This window comes from Alligator mississippiensis, chromosome 5, assembly GCF_030867095.1.
Source record: "Alligator mississippiensis isolate rAllMis1 chromosome 5, rAllMis1, whole genome shotgun sequence".
Classification (NCBI taxonomy): Eukaryota; Metazoa; Chordata; order Crocodylia; family Alligatoridae; genus Alligator; species Alligator mississippiensis.
In genome coordinates, this window is record NC_081828.1 from 2,599,635 (window position 1) to 2,614,276 (window position 14,642).

The 14,642-nt window shown below is 45.4% G+C and overlaps 1 protein-coding gene across 1 annotated transcript; it reads right to left on the reverse strand.

Moving 5' to 3' along the window:
- Positions 1 to 408: 408 nt before the first annotated feature.
- PRDX1 (peroxiredoxin 1) lies at positions 409 to 8,678 on the reverse strand. Its single transcript, XM_006268030.4, has 6 exons — positions 8,569 to 8,678; positions 6,074 to 6,190; positions 3,173 to 3,326; positions 2,497 to 2,619; positions 1,479 to 1,609; positions 409 to 846 (listed from the first exon to the last, which is right to left on the reverse strand). The coding sequence occupies exons 2-6, from the start codon at positions 6,177 to 6,179 to the stop codon at positions 761 to 763; spliced, it is 600 nt and encodes a 199-aa protein (XP_006268092.1). The 5' UTR covers positions 6,180 to 6,190; positions 8,569 to 8,678; the 3' UTR covers positions 409 to 760.
- Positions 8,679 to 14,642: the final 5,964 nt, after the last annotated feature.

Sequence of the window (14,642 nt, forward strand, 5' to 3'; positions counted from 1 at the left end):
ATAGGGATCCATCTAGATCCGTGGTGCTCAGTCTTTTGGCCCAAGCCAAATGAGTGGTGGGGCAAGTCCACACCAGACTCCCTGCTGCAGGGAGTTTTTTTTTCCCCCCAGCATAATCCATGATCAACTAAAAATGGGTGAATGCCTTTAGACTAGCAAGTCTCCCACTTCTGAGAGGAAACCCTCCCAAGAAGCCCTAGCCCCCATGTCTTAAAAAAAAGCACTTGATCATTTTATAAACTTTATCCAAGAATTGCTCTGCCTGTTTTACAAAACCTCTTTTTAAACTGCTTCTAAAAACATTGATTTCTACCTTCACCACAATCCATCAAAACAGACATGCTGTTTCAAAACTACTTCACATCCCGCAGCCGTCTGAAGTTTCAGAAGAGAGCACACAAAAAAGTGTTTCTTTTAAACCTATGAGTTTAATAGGAGTTACAGAAATCGGGAAACTTAGCTGTATTAAGTGTAACACCAGACCAGACATCTATACTCCACTGGTCATATTACAGGTCACTAGGACATGAGGTACAAATACAGATTATTAGGATTCTATACAAAGTTACTGGTCAATAGGACTAGTTTTCCCCTCAAGTACAGAAGATGGGTTGACATCTACAGCTGTTTGACAGGACTTCCCTTGACTTGGATATAGCAATTTAACCCAAGTCCAAACATTCAATGGCTTGATGACTTTGTTCTTACGTGGAAGGCAGACTAGTTTCCTCCAGTTAACACAGAAGCGCATGCAGCCAGTTTACTTTTGCTTGGAGAAAAACTCTTTGCTTTTCTGAACGTCAGGCTTGATAGTCTCACTCCCAGGTTTCCAACCAGCAGGACACACTGGAAAGACAAGCAAGCAGTGTTCAGCACAGACTTCTGGAAGTAGCTCACAGAACTGGTTTTAGAAGATGGAGTGAGCTGGCAATTCAGAAACTCTTTATATGAACACACAGGTTGTAATACTTTGAAGTTGCAGTCGGCGCATTAATCTTCTGTACTAGTTACTGGTTCTGCTCTACCCATGTTGATACCCAGACCATCAAAGAACACCCTAGACAGCCAAAATTTAGGTTGTTCATTCAACTTTAGTCTTGACAATTCCTGTTTGAGTGCTTTTATAGTCACCTGTTAACAGAGGAATACTGGCCGACTGAGATGTTGTCTACACTAAGCTACTTTTGAAGCCAGATCGGCATCTTGTGTATTCCTTGCACTTCCACACCTGCACAGTTTCTAGCAGCTCCCCTATGGCCGTGGGGTTGGTGCACCGACTAGTTCTAGTCGCAGAGCACTAGGGGTTTTCAGGAAGTCCTGGCTATTGGGTTTTTCTTCCCATTGGCTATAATAGTTCCACTTCTATAGAAAGAAGAGGCTATTTTTAGGTACCCTTCAGAAAAAAAACAAAACAAAAACAAACAAACAAAAAAAAAAAACCACAAAAAAAACCCGAAAAACCTCGAGGGACCTCTCACCTTCTCCATGTTTATCTGTAAACTGGAACGCTTGAACTAATCTGAGAGTTTCATCGACTGAGCGGCCAACAGGGAGATCATTGATGGTGATCTGACGCAATATTCCCTTATCATCAACGATAAACAGACCTCTGCAGAAAGAAGATAAGTTTAGAGACATTAAAGCCAGTTCGGGACATGCTTTTGAAAGACCTCTCGCTGCACTTCCAGAGGATTTCACAAGCTATGTAGCATCAGATCTGTAAAGAAACTGCATTTGTTTTTGGCACGTATAGTCAAAGAGATGGAAGACTAGACGAGCTAATTGCTACATAAATTAGACCTAGGAGGCATGCATATCACTTGTCTTGCTACAGCTTCATTGTGGTTTACTCCCGCATGCTATACTGAATGAAAAAACTAACTCAAGTCGAGCAGTGGTTTTCAAACTGGAGCGCAAATACCCCGGGGCTATGTGGCACTTTGTCAAGGAAGGGATGCAGGCATAAAATTTAATGGCAGAGGAGCTTCTGATTAGTTGAAGCAAGGTGAGTAATGGCGTTGTTGCACGCCGACAGTGTGAACACTGCCCGAGAAGTGAATGTGCAGGGACATGTCAAGGGCAGGGGGTACAAACAACAATAAAATAATTTTGCTAGTAGAGGAATACTTAGCCAAGAAAAACCCTCCAAAAAACCCACAAAACACCCCCACCAGCACTGAAGTCAAAGGATGGAAACTATCATTATGGCACCCAGTAACAACATGGGTTAGGCAAGGTACTGGTACTTCCATTGAAGCCAAATATTTTTAGAAGAACCACGTGATCTTTCCAACACGTGCACATCTACTTACTAAAAGCATTGGTTTAAGACTACAGAACAGTTTAGCAAGCAAGTTAGTTAAAGTGAACAGTGTTCATTTGACAGATTTCTTTCCAAGTACATGAAGTCCCAAGTGGAGTAATATAAAATGCCAAAATGACTCAACACACGCTGTTTGACATCTCATGGAAGGGTACTGTGGCCAGCAGCCTTACCTGTAAGCAATGCCTTCATCTTCTTTTAGTACGCCATACTCTTTAGCAATGGTGCGTTTTGTATCAGAAACGAGCGGGATTTTCATGCTGCCCAGTCCACCCTGTTTCTTAGGAGTGTTGACCCTGCGATGGAAAGGCAACAGATCAGGAACAGGAACATACCAGTTGGGTATCCAAACCACGGCATGCTGTTGATCGGTCATGGGTGGGCAATTATTTTGGGTGGAGGGCCACTTACCGAGTTTTGACAAGCCATCAAGGGCTGCATGACAGGCAGCCAGGGGCAGATTAATATTAATTTCCTAAATTTTTTAGGGGCCCCGTGGGCCACAGCCAGGCTGTATTTTGCCCACCCCCAGTCTATGTAGTGATTATTACTACTAACATTGTGTGTGTTGGGAAAAAGTAATCCAACATACTGATGCACTACCCAAGAGGCATATAAATTGATAAGATGCATTTCATTGGGATCATTTCCACTGGCCAGCCTCAGTTAAGCTTTGAATATAGCAGAAGAGGTAAAATTTAAATTGTGAGCTTTATATTGCTCTCCAGAGAAGACTAGCGTAAGCTACAGGAAGGATAAAGAAAAGAAGATGCCCAAGACGACACCTGCTCAAGTCTTCCAGCCAGAAGAGCCTTGTATCGGACCTGAAGTAACAATACTGATGCTTACCATGCAAGGTGGCAGAAATGAGAGTCCACAGAAGCTCCAATGACTTCACAGTTGATTTTCTTAAACTCATCAGACCTGTCACTGTATGCAATAATCTCAGTTGGACAAACAAAGGTGAAGTCCAGCGGATAGAAGAAGAACACAACGTATTTTCCTAGAGGAGAAAAAAGTCAAAAGTTGTTCTCTAGGCAAGTTGTAGTTCCTTAGTTAAGATGCCCTGAGTGTGAAGTAAGTGGTAAAATGATGAAAAACCAACCCAACCCTTTAAGAACCATGTGCCCAAATAGATCTAAGAAGATCCAAGTTGAGCAGGTAGGTGCCACTGACCTTTAGTGCTGCCGTAAGTCCAGAAAACCCAAGTCCTGCCAGTTGGCACTTACAAGGCTGCCTGTGTGCCAGCATGCAGGTTCAGAGCTGCTCAGAGCAGTAGCTCACACTAGGGCCCCAAAGCAAGCTCTCAGCACTGGAAGAGGAAAGGCCTGCATGGGACCAGACTCTGTAGTTACATCCAGAACATAACCAAAACTTGCTGCCTGCAGGTTTCTATAGCAAGGCAGCTTAATGCAAGCCACCAAGAGAGACACAGGCTGTCCACATGCAAGAGCCATCAGTTGAAACAGTCTTGGTTTCCCCAAGAAGATATTGGCTATCCTGGCCCTCAGGCAAAGGTTTAGTGTCCTGGAGTAGAGGAGGTGCCTCTGCTCAGCACCTTCACATAACAGATCCACCAAGAACCTAATCCCATTGCCCCTTTCTCTGGTCTGCTCAATATTTCTCTCCTGACTAGCTCAGATGGCTCCCAGTTGACCAGTCTGGCTCCTAAGTTTCCTTCCTTAGGCATATAATGATGTGCTGTATGGGAAGCCTGAAGCCAAGGGCTGAAGAGTCCACTGGGCAGGCTAGCAATGCTTAAAAACCTCCATAAGTCTGACCAAGGCCCTTCCCCTCTCAGCCATTGAAGCAGGGTCATCTGCTCTTTTCTCAGCTCAGTCATCTGCTGTAAGCTTCACCATATGCATCCAGATAAGATCTTGATTCCCTGGATACTCGAAACCACTGTCCGAGTTAAATTGTACTAGCTGCTGCTCGTGGAAGTAAACTGGTTCAATTCAATTCATCCCTCCAAGGGGGCTGGCAATGATGACTAAATTTAGAAGCATAGAAAACAAGGTTGGAAGGGATTAATATATAAAATAAGCCCAAGTCAGAGATGCAGCAGCTTGCTTCGTTACATTCAGAGCAAGCTGCTGCTTAAAGCTTATGCATCTCTAGAGTTAGTGAATAAGTTGCTAATCTACCCTGCCTTCTGCCCAACTTCAAAACTAACACCAAACTACCCCTCTCAGGACCCTTTATACCAACCATCTTCCCCCATAGCATTGTTGGGCCAGCTGATGCTCACAAGGTATTAAATAGGCTTCAACTGTTCTTAGCTCAGCAAGACCACGTGCCTAATCATTCCTTCTTGCAGAAGGAAAAAAAAATTGTTTTATACTCCTTGCCAAGATAGAAGAAGTTTGTCCGATTATTTTACGCCATCACAATCATGTGACTCGTGGGTAGTGAGCATTGAACTTTTGTAGTAAAACTGCACCATTAAGCACTCTTCTATATATATAGATGTACATACTTAGACTCATTCATCATCTCTTAAAGCATAGATATACATCTATGTATTGCTTTAACAGACAATGAACGAGTCTAAGTGTCGTCAGGGCTGGATTAACACATAGGCAAGCTAGGCACAAGCCTAGGGCCCTGAGCTGCAAGGGGGCCTGGTCCTTTCCTCTGCCGTAGCAATGCAAATGGCCCCATCTGCCTCTCTTCCCCTCCACTGGCCTTGCCGCCACCCCTGGCAGCAGGTCCAAGCCTTACTCCCCATGGGCGGGAGCACCGGGGTTGGGGCAGGGGGCACATCTCGACCAGCCCAAACCCACAAGTTTGTTCACCTAGGGCCCATAAAAGGGTTAATCCAGCCCCGAGTGCATTGTGTACAGATTAGTAGGGTTACTGCAGAGATTCAGTTCACCAGTAGGACCATAGTCTAGAGCTATTCCAGTGACTGATTAACCACGTTTTACTGTATGTATTAGTTAATTGATACATTGTTTCCATGAGCTCTCATGTGCTTAAAAAAAAAAAAAAAAAATGCAGAGATAGGAAACAAAGTACTGCAGTTTTAGGCTTTAGGTTTCTCCACCTTTTGCAAAGTAGTCACTTTCTCTAGAGTCCTAGAAAGAAGTCTCTTCATTAGCGACCTGGAAGAGTTACAATACTTCCATTGCCAAAAAAATAAAGTCACTGGAGACCTGGTTTTGCTCTCCCATGGTGTTTGAGACATTGCATCAGCTCTGCTCTAGGATAATAAGCAACACGAATAAAGTCCACCCTAAACTTTAGGGCAAGTTCAGTGCTCATTAACGTTTGAGGTTAATGAGATTTGCTGCAATGAGATGTTGGCTTTGCCTGCTCCCGTGTCAGAAGCGTGCTTCAGTCTGCACTTGGAACTGTTCACAGCATGAGTGCCTCAACTAAGGCACCGTTTCTCAACCCGGGGGTCACAACCCACACGTGGGTTGCAAGAATATGAAAGGGTCATGAACAAACTTCAAAAGGAGAAGCCATTTAACATGGAAAAACAACATGGGAAACTGCATTTTCCCTTGCAGATTGGCAGAGCTCCAGCCTGCGAGAGGCTGCCTGGGGTCCCCCCTGCCCCACACACTGGGGACTGGGCATCAAATGTGGGTCCCAGTACAAAAGAGGGGCGAGAACCACTGAACTAGTTCAATGTCTCAAGGATCACAGGCAGCTTTGTTTTCAGAAATGCATTTAAAACAGATTTAAGCCAAGCAGAAGAGCCATCCTTATCCCCACTCCCAATCACAATTACAAATTTACCTTTATAGTCAGAAAGCCTGATGTCTTTGAACTGCCCATCCGGCATTACAGCTGTAGCCTGGAAGTCAGGAGCTGGTTTCCCTATAAATGCGTTCCCTGAAGACATCTTGATAGGAGCTAAAATGGAGACACAAACATAACTTGGACACATCTTCCCCTTAAGTGTCTAAAGGGAGTCAGAGTCATGATTTTGGTCATCTCTTAGCAGTTCCTACTAAGCACAAAATACTGGTGGTTTAGTTTGCTACAGCTTTTCTTAAAGAAAAAGCTTGGACATCAAAAGGCTCAGCCGACATGACAAGTAGCAAACTGCTCCCTCCAGTTTCCTTTATTTCATACTTTGTACAGAAGCACGGAAGAAGTGCAGCCCACGCAGCTATACAGAGATGCTTGTGAAAGCAAGTCATGCATTCCCCCTTCACTCAAGTAGTCTCGGGGGAAGTCTTCCCTATCGAGGGCACAGAAACATTAGTGTTTGAACTTCGGCGGGGTGCAAGTTATCTGGAGTCCTAACACAAGTGCACGAGCAGAAAGAGCTAGCCATCTGCTCTTCCACCAACAACAGTGCAATTCCCACATTCACCGTGTCAGCATAACGGACCCTGATCCTATCCGCACGCTGCGTCACAAGGAAGTTTCTCTGTTCCACGTTTCCTGATAAGCAGTTCAAGACCTTGACCGCTGGCTCCATTGTCCTATTGATTTGAAGCACATAAATAACACTTGCTAGGCTTAGGAAGAGCAAGTCTTACATTAGCTAGTCCAGTTTGAGGGATACCAACTTCCATGGGATGTTAGCAAAAGCAGAGACTTGACACTACTATGCAATGCAGCAAAGGCATCCTGCTCTAAAATATCCAAGTATGAACATGTGCTATCCTGGTAAGCGCGTACCAGCTTCACCAAACTGTTTAATGTCATTGCAGAGCCATAGTAAGAAACCTATCAAATGCATTATCAATGAGGCAAAACTAAGGGTAAAGAGAAACTTGTGTGTAAGAATAGAGAACTTTTCTTAGTCCAAGGAAAACTGGAAGTTTTAATTCTTTAAAAGTGTCTTCCTTTTATTTCAGAAGTATTTCATACTTATTTTGGCCTGGGTAAATAATTGCCTTCGAAGAGGCTGAACCACCCGGTCAAGAGGTTCAATGGTTGGGCCTCCACACACAACAGCCTAGAAGCAGGTTTTGTATCCAGGGATACAGCTCTGCGTGGATTTAAGAGCAAAGACTCCAGGCCTCTTAATTTCAGAGACAAGCAAAATCTAAAAACTTCATTAACATATTCCTCCAGGAAAGCGGAAGATTTTATACTGGGCGTTAGGAACTGCCGCACTTGAGACTGTAACGAGGAAACTTGGTTACCATTCCCCACTACATTTGCTTGCTCCATAACATCCACCACCTTCCCATATTAAAATTATTTTTAAAAACAAACAGGTAAAACCACAGCATTTCCTGACCAGATGGGTGTGCAGACATCTCAGGATTTTTTTAGTTATACTTCCTCTTGCAGTACTTAAAAAAACAAAAAGTGCAGATGGGCACGGTCTCTAGTTCTGCCAGTTCTTTAAAAGCTGCAACTCCAGTAGTTCAGTTTAATCCTCCCCCCATCCAGCAAATCTCTTAATTAGACAAGAGGTTTCTCAACCATCATTTAACCCCAGGTGACTAGGTGGGTCCCACGGCACGGCCACAACTTCACCAAAGAACGAAGGGCATTTCATAACCCCCAGGAAGGCATGTGCCCACCGTCCTCCAGAGCCAGCGGGCCTGCCAGCTGCCAACCCCACCCTGCAACCGGGCTGCTTCTTCCACACGTTCAGCTCCATCCCTGCCAGAGCCCCGGGCTGAAGTGTTAGGATTAAACATCACCTGGGCTAACAGTTTGCCCGGCCTGGAAACCAGTGTCGTGAGCGCCAAGCCTTGCAAAATCGTAAGGCAAGGAGGACTGGAAGGGAGGTCACATCTAGCCCACCCCGCTGCTCACAAGCAGGGCCATCCCCAGCTGCGTCATCCCAGCCAGGGCTTTAGGTCTTAAACTCCCGGGACGGAGATGCCGCCATCTCTCCGGGCGGTCATTTAGTGCGACGGCCCCAACAACAATGTACCTCCTGGCATACAAGTGTGAGCGTGAAGACTCTCCCAGCAGACTCGCTGCCTTCTTCGGGAGAAAGGTTTCCCAACATCCAGCCCACACGCCCGCCTCTCTGCAGCCCGTTCTCCGGCGCAGGGAGGAGAGGAGAGGCCGTGGGGATGCCCCCCTTCCCCCGCGCTCGTCTCCTCGCTGCAGGAGCGGGATGCTCTTCTCCGGGCCGGGGCCCCAGGACCAGGGAGGGAGGGAGGGAAGGGGGGGCTGGGTCAGGCTGGAGGCAAAGCATCGCGGCCCGCACGCGAAGCCGGGCCTTTTCCCCCGTTGTTAAAGGCCCGGCTTTGCACAGGAGACAAACGCAGAGCTGCCCGGATCAGCACCGCCCGCAGCGGGGCTGCACTCACCGGCGGGCGGACAGACGAACGGAGCGGAGCGATGCAGTGCGGCGCAGCACGGAACGATGCAGTGCGGAGCGGTACGTCGCAGCACGGAGCGCAGCAGGCAGCGGGGCGGAGCGGGGAGGGCTCCGTCTTTATATCGCCCGGCTCTCGCGAGCGGCGCGGGGCGAGGCGGGGCGGGGCGGGTCCTGCCCTTCCCACGCGCCGTGCCCCCGCCCCGCCTCGCCCCGCCCATCACTCTGCAGCGGGACACCCCGCCGCGCCCCCGGCCGGGCGTGTGTGCGCTCGTGTGATACGTGTGTGAATCGCGTGTGCATACAGTTTCATGGTTCATATATGTATTGTGTGTGTACATATAGATGTGCGTGCATGCGTGTCTGCATTGTGTGTGCATATAGATGTGTGCGTGCATGTATTGTGTGTACATATGTGTGTGTATCGTGTGTGTGATATATGTGCATTATTATATATGTGTGTGTGTATTGTGTATGCGTGTCAATTATGTGTGTGCACGTGTGTGTACGTGTGTGCATGTATTGTGTGTGTGCATGTGAATTGTGTGTACATGTGTGTGCATGTATGTGTACGTGTGTGTATTATGTGTGTATGTGTTGTATATGTGTGTGTGTAAGTATGTGTATCTACCCACCAACACCCCCAAAACATGGTTATATACACTTACCGTGTTTTACTAAATATGTATATATTTACCAACACCCCCAAACCATGGTAATATATGTATACCATATATGTATGTTACCATGGTTTGGGGGTGTTGGCTATCTATCTATCTATCTATCTATCTATCTATCTATCTATCTATCTATCTATCTTTTATGTATTTATTCCTTTATTCACTATGTTTTACCAAACATGTATGTTTGCACAGTCTGGATTACCATGTCGAGGGGGTGTTGGCAGTAGCCGCGTTGGTCTAGGAACATAGGCAGACAAGGTTCTCCGTCTCATAAAAGATATCACATTTACCCAAATAACCTTGTCTGCCTACATCTATTTTTATACATGACTATATCAAAATATATGCATACATTTATACACGTGCACACATGTATACGAGCAAAACCCTTTCACCCTGCTAGCAACGTTAGAAGGCAAACGTAAGCCGTACTCTGTTTCTTGCCTCTGCTCTCACGAATTCGGCTCCAGCGGTCGGCGCAAGGCGAGTCATGTGATGCAGGGTTAAAATTAAACAATGAAGGCGATCTCTGAGCTTTGACTTGGCTGCCTAGCAGAGAATATTGAAATACTTTGGCTGCTTTATAGGACACGGAGGAGCTGTCGGGACTAATGATCCAACTTCTGAAACTTTCATGAGAGTTATGCAAAGGTCTTTTTTTGTGGTGCGGTTTAGGCACAGCATTGAGTGGAGCGAGAAAATACTTGGAGGCAATCTCAGCAGTTGTAAGACTGGCTTTAATGGGAGTTGGCAATGCCTGTTTATTTCTGGGCTGCACTGCCATTTACTTACCATGTATTAAAACATTAATATTTTGCCACGTAAAGGAAGCCATCAAAAGGCATCATTTTTAAACGTCAATCAATATTGGAAGACGATAAAAGTAGATTGTACTGGAACCTCCAAATTGCCGTATATTGCAAATATTTCAGAACCTGCACAGCCAAAGGATTTCTGTAGTCCTTACCATTAAGATTCAGACTCATTTATCTGTAAATAGCAAATATTTTGGTCATTTTACTGACAGCCATAGGGGCACAGCCAGGGTTCAAATTATACTTTGACTCTGGGGGGGTCTGCAAAAAAAATTGGGCTGCCCATTATGATGCCCTAATAAAACTGAAGACTCCCCAAGTTTTGATTTTAAAATCTTACCGGGGGGGGGGGTCTTGTCTTTTATGGGGGGCTCAGCCCTCCTTCCCCCAAACTCCCCTGTAAATCGAACCCTGGGCACGGCCATGTGTATAACGTGCCCCTGAGTCTCTGCGTATGAGGGACTGGACAAAGACGGTTGTCTGAAGAAGGAAAATTGTTTGAAAGTTAGTATTTTCTTTAAACGGTGAGCATCTGCCCTGAATTATTGCACATTTCGGCCTCTTTCATGATTATCTGTCATGCAGGAGTTGAACGTGGTGTACAAATACAATATGTATGTCTGGCAACACTGCCGTCTGCCTGCGTGAGCCGCTACGATTCTCGCTGTTGCGTGGTGTTCTTGTGCACCGATGAACACTCGTTCCGATCGGTTTTAGCGAGGACTGTCTTTTGGTACTGAGTTTATTTTTCTAAATGTTAAAAACAAAATGCACTCGCTTGCACGCCGCCTCTGAAGTGCTTTAGGATCCTGGAGGCTGCAGCGCGCAGTAGAAACCTCCTGAAAACATAGGCCAGGGAAATGTGTCTAGGTTAGCACGTGGCAAGCCAGGCAGTCTCAACGGTGGCGAAAGAATTGCTGACACACGATGCAACTCTTAGCAGTGTAGCTGCACCCTAACATGGATCAACCCCCCTTGCACAAATCAGGAGCAATTTTCTCGGGCTACTTCTCTTCTGTGCACTTCCAAGCGCGGGGTCTACTCATTTGTGTGGAGCTGCCACAGTGCAATTTGCCCTCGTTTGCTCTGAGCGTTGCCTTTCCGTTCACACCTCTGTGTCCTCAGGTTGTGTGTGGTATTCTGTCGTTTCCTTCTAAGCCGGTCTCTTCATCATCTGCTTCGGGGGTTTGCGGTTTGCTTGTTTTTGGGTAAGGAACCAGTGCTGCATTGTCAGTGGCTGCTATTTCCAGATAAAGGAGCGTGCTTCTCCAGCGATCTGGTTACCTCACTGTTAGGTGGGGGCATGTCATTGCTACGACAAGCTGAAGCCTGTTCTGAGCTCCTTGAGGCAGCAGAGTGAGCTTACTTGCTGGCACGGAGGAGATGGCTGGTACCGCTGTGATTGAGAAGAATAGGAATCTGTGGGCTTTACACCAATACACACAAAATTAAGCCCAAAAGTTATTGCTAGGGATCCCAATTATTATTTAGTGGTTTTAGCTACCAGAGTCCCTAGTCAGGAATGGGCCTTTTGTACCAGGTAGTACAGAGATACAAAGATACAGTCCCTTTCCCAAAGACATCACGTTTAAATCTAAGGGTCCAATTATTTGTTAAAGAAGAGCAAAATCCTGGCTTGGCTATAGACATCTCAGGGCTCTGCTGGTGAAAGTCTTCCAAGCTGTACGGTTCTCAGGCCTGTAGATGTGCCTATTCAATTGATGCGCTCAAGAGCGAATTGAGCCATTTAGGCCTACTAAGATGGGCTTTGTGAATGAGAAGTAGAAGCTCTGGAATTCAGTGTAAAAACAGGTGAAATCACGGGTTTTGAACACACATTTGCTTTTCCTTCTTTAATTGAAGTGATCGTCGTGTTTTCAGATCAAAACATACGGCCTTTCCTTTTCTTTATCCATGCGCTCTCAATGTTACGTTTTTATCATCATCGTATGGGTCATGACAGTCTTTTGATGACAAAAATGTGCCGTCTTCTGACAAAAAAGGATATAATTATTTCCTTTTTGTTCCATATTGAATAGTGTTCTAATTGTCACATTTTTTATTTATTTTGACATGTTCAAGTATCCTCTACTGTACTATACTATACTATACTATACTATACTATACTATACTATACTATACTATAGTGTCCAATAGCAATTTTCTTGGCAATAACTGTCCATAGTTACTGTTTCCAGGAGGACAGGCACTTTGCTTATCTCCTTTTCTTCCACTTCACTCTTTCCTCCCCTGCCCTCAACATTATTTTATCTTTTCTTTCCATTCTTTTTTTTCCTTTGCACTATCTTGCTGCTGCTTTTTCAGTCCTGTAGCTATAGGAAGCTCCATGGAAAAGTGCTCCTATATGAGTAGCCAGTGGGGTTAACCTTGAGACTCTACTAGGTTTGCATCAATTTGCAACGAAGAAAGAAACGGGTGGAACGACCCCACCACGCACTTCCAGGCCTGGTACAGTGAGGAATTTGTTGGCATTTCATCTTTAAATCCACCTGCTTTCCAAATCCTCAAAGTTTGTAACTTAGTTGTAAATGTGGACATCTAGAGAAGAAAATTACAGCTGTGTGTGATCTTCAGTCCTGGCCATCTGTAGCGACAGGAATGCAGTAAGCATGGGGGTATTTCACACACACACACAACGCCACATGCTGCTCTCTTAAGATCCATTCAAATGCTGCCTTGGAGGATCATACCTCCACAGTTCAAATTTGCATACATATCAGTCAGGTTAGCCTTCCTTTCAGCTTCATTGTATAAATAAGGAAATGCATACCTGAGGATGTGTGTTGAACAAATATGCCTTTGTTCTCTCAGTACACTAGTTCCTCGTGCAAACAATACCCCAACAGCAAAGTACCTGACATTGCACTTTTTGTGGAATCCAGTGACTCCAACCTATGGATTTCTTGCCCTCCCCTTTGCAGAAATATTGTTAATGTGATCAGGGTCAATGGAGCAGAAGAAAGACTTTTCTGGAGAATTCACACAAATATTATTGCCCTTAATTTAAGTTGAATCTGTGTGATTGTGTTTGAAACGTCTTTAAAAGTAGCTGGGAGCAGTTTGTTATGCCCCTGAAAATATTTTTTAGCTCTTTCCTAGTCGTTTAGAAATCTGAATCATTGAAACCCCCGGCCTGTGAAATAAGAGACAAAGAAAAGAAATAGTAAAAGCTGAGTCATTTTGCATCTGCACATATTTTGCCGACAGCAGCATGACAGGATGTACATGAATTGATTCAAAGCTGGAGGCCACAGTCCCTGTGGTTTGTGGACTTTTTCTTTACACCTGCTGTGATCCTGTCATGGTTTTCCCCCACGGACTGTGTCACAGGGGAGCAGATTCTGCCAGCTCTTACTCACGGGCGTAACTCTACTGACCTCCATGAATTGCTCTACAGGATAAGAGTTTGGAGGAGGGGACCCAGAGTTGTCTCACACTTGACAAACTTCATGAGCCACAGAGCCAAGCTGCAGACTGCCACACACCACTTGTGCAACTGCAGTTGTGATGATGAAAGTATAGAGGATGTTTGGACAGGGCTCGTCCTGCCTGAGGCAGAGGGTTGGACTAGATGTGATTTCTGGAGGTCCCTTCCAGCCCTATTTCTCTATGGCTGTATAAGGGAAATTTCCAACCCAGAGGTGGAGGAAGCTCCTTGCAAACTGTCCCATAAGCAGAGAGCTGGGAAAAGAAACTCCCCCTTCACCAAAGGGAGAAGCTTTCCACGAGCAATTTTCCATTGCAAAATCCACTGTTGGGTGGAGGACGAGCCTGAAGTTGGTTCCTTGTTCCCAGTTTGTTCCTTGGTCCCAGTTCCTTATTCCTGGTTCCTGGATCCTTATTCTGAATTCTTGGATCCCTTATTCCTGGTTCCTGGATCCTTATTTTGGGGACTTTATTCCCAGTTCCTGGATCCTTTATTCCCGGTTCTTGGATCCTTAATTTCCAGTTCCTGGATCCTTATTCTGGGGACTTTATTCTCAGTTCTTGGATCCTTTATTCCCGGTTCCTGGTTCCTTATTTTGGGGACTTTATTCCCAGTTCTTGGATCCTTAATTCCCAGTTCCTGGATCCTTATTCTGGGAACTTTATTCCCAGTTCCTAGATCCTTTATTTCCGGTTCTTGGATCCTTAATTCCCAGTTCCTGGATCCTTATTCTGGGGACTTTATTCTCAGTTCTTGGATCCTTTATTCCCGGTTCCTGGATCCTTATTTTGGGGACTTTATTCCCAGTTCCTGGATCCTTTATTCCCGGTTCCTGGATCCTTATTCTGGGGACTTTATTCTCAGTTCCTGGATCCTTTATTCCCGGTTCTTGGATCCTTAATTCCCAGTTCCTGGATCCTTATTTTAGGGACTTTATTCCCAGTTCCTGGATCCTTTATTCTTGGTTCCTGGATCCTTATTCTGGGGACTTTATTCTCAGTTCCTGGATCCTTTATTCCCGGTTCTTGGATCCTTAATTCCCAGTTCCTGGATCCTTATTCTGGGGACTTTATTCTCAGTTCTTGGATCCTTTATTCCCGGTTCCTGGTTCCTTATTTTG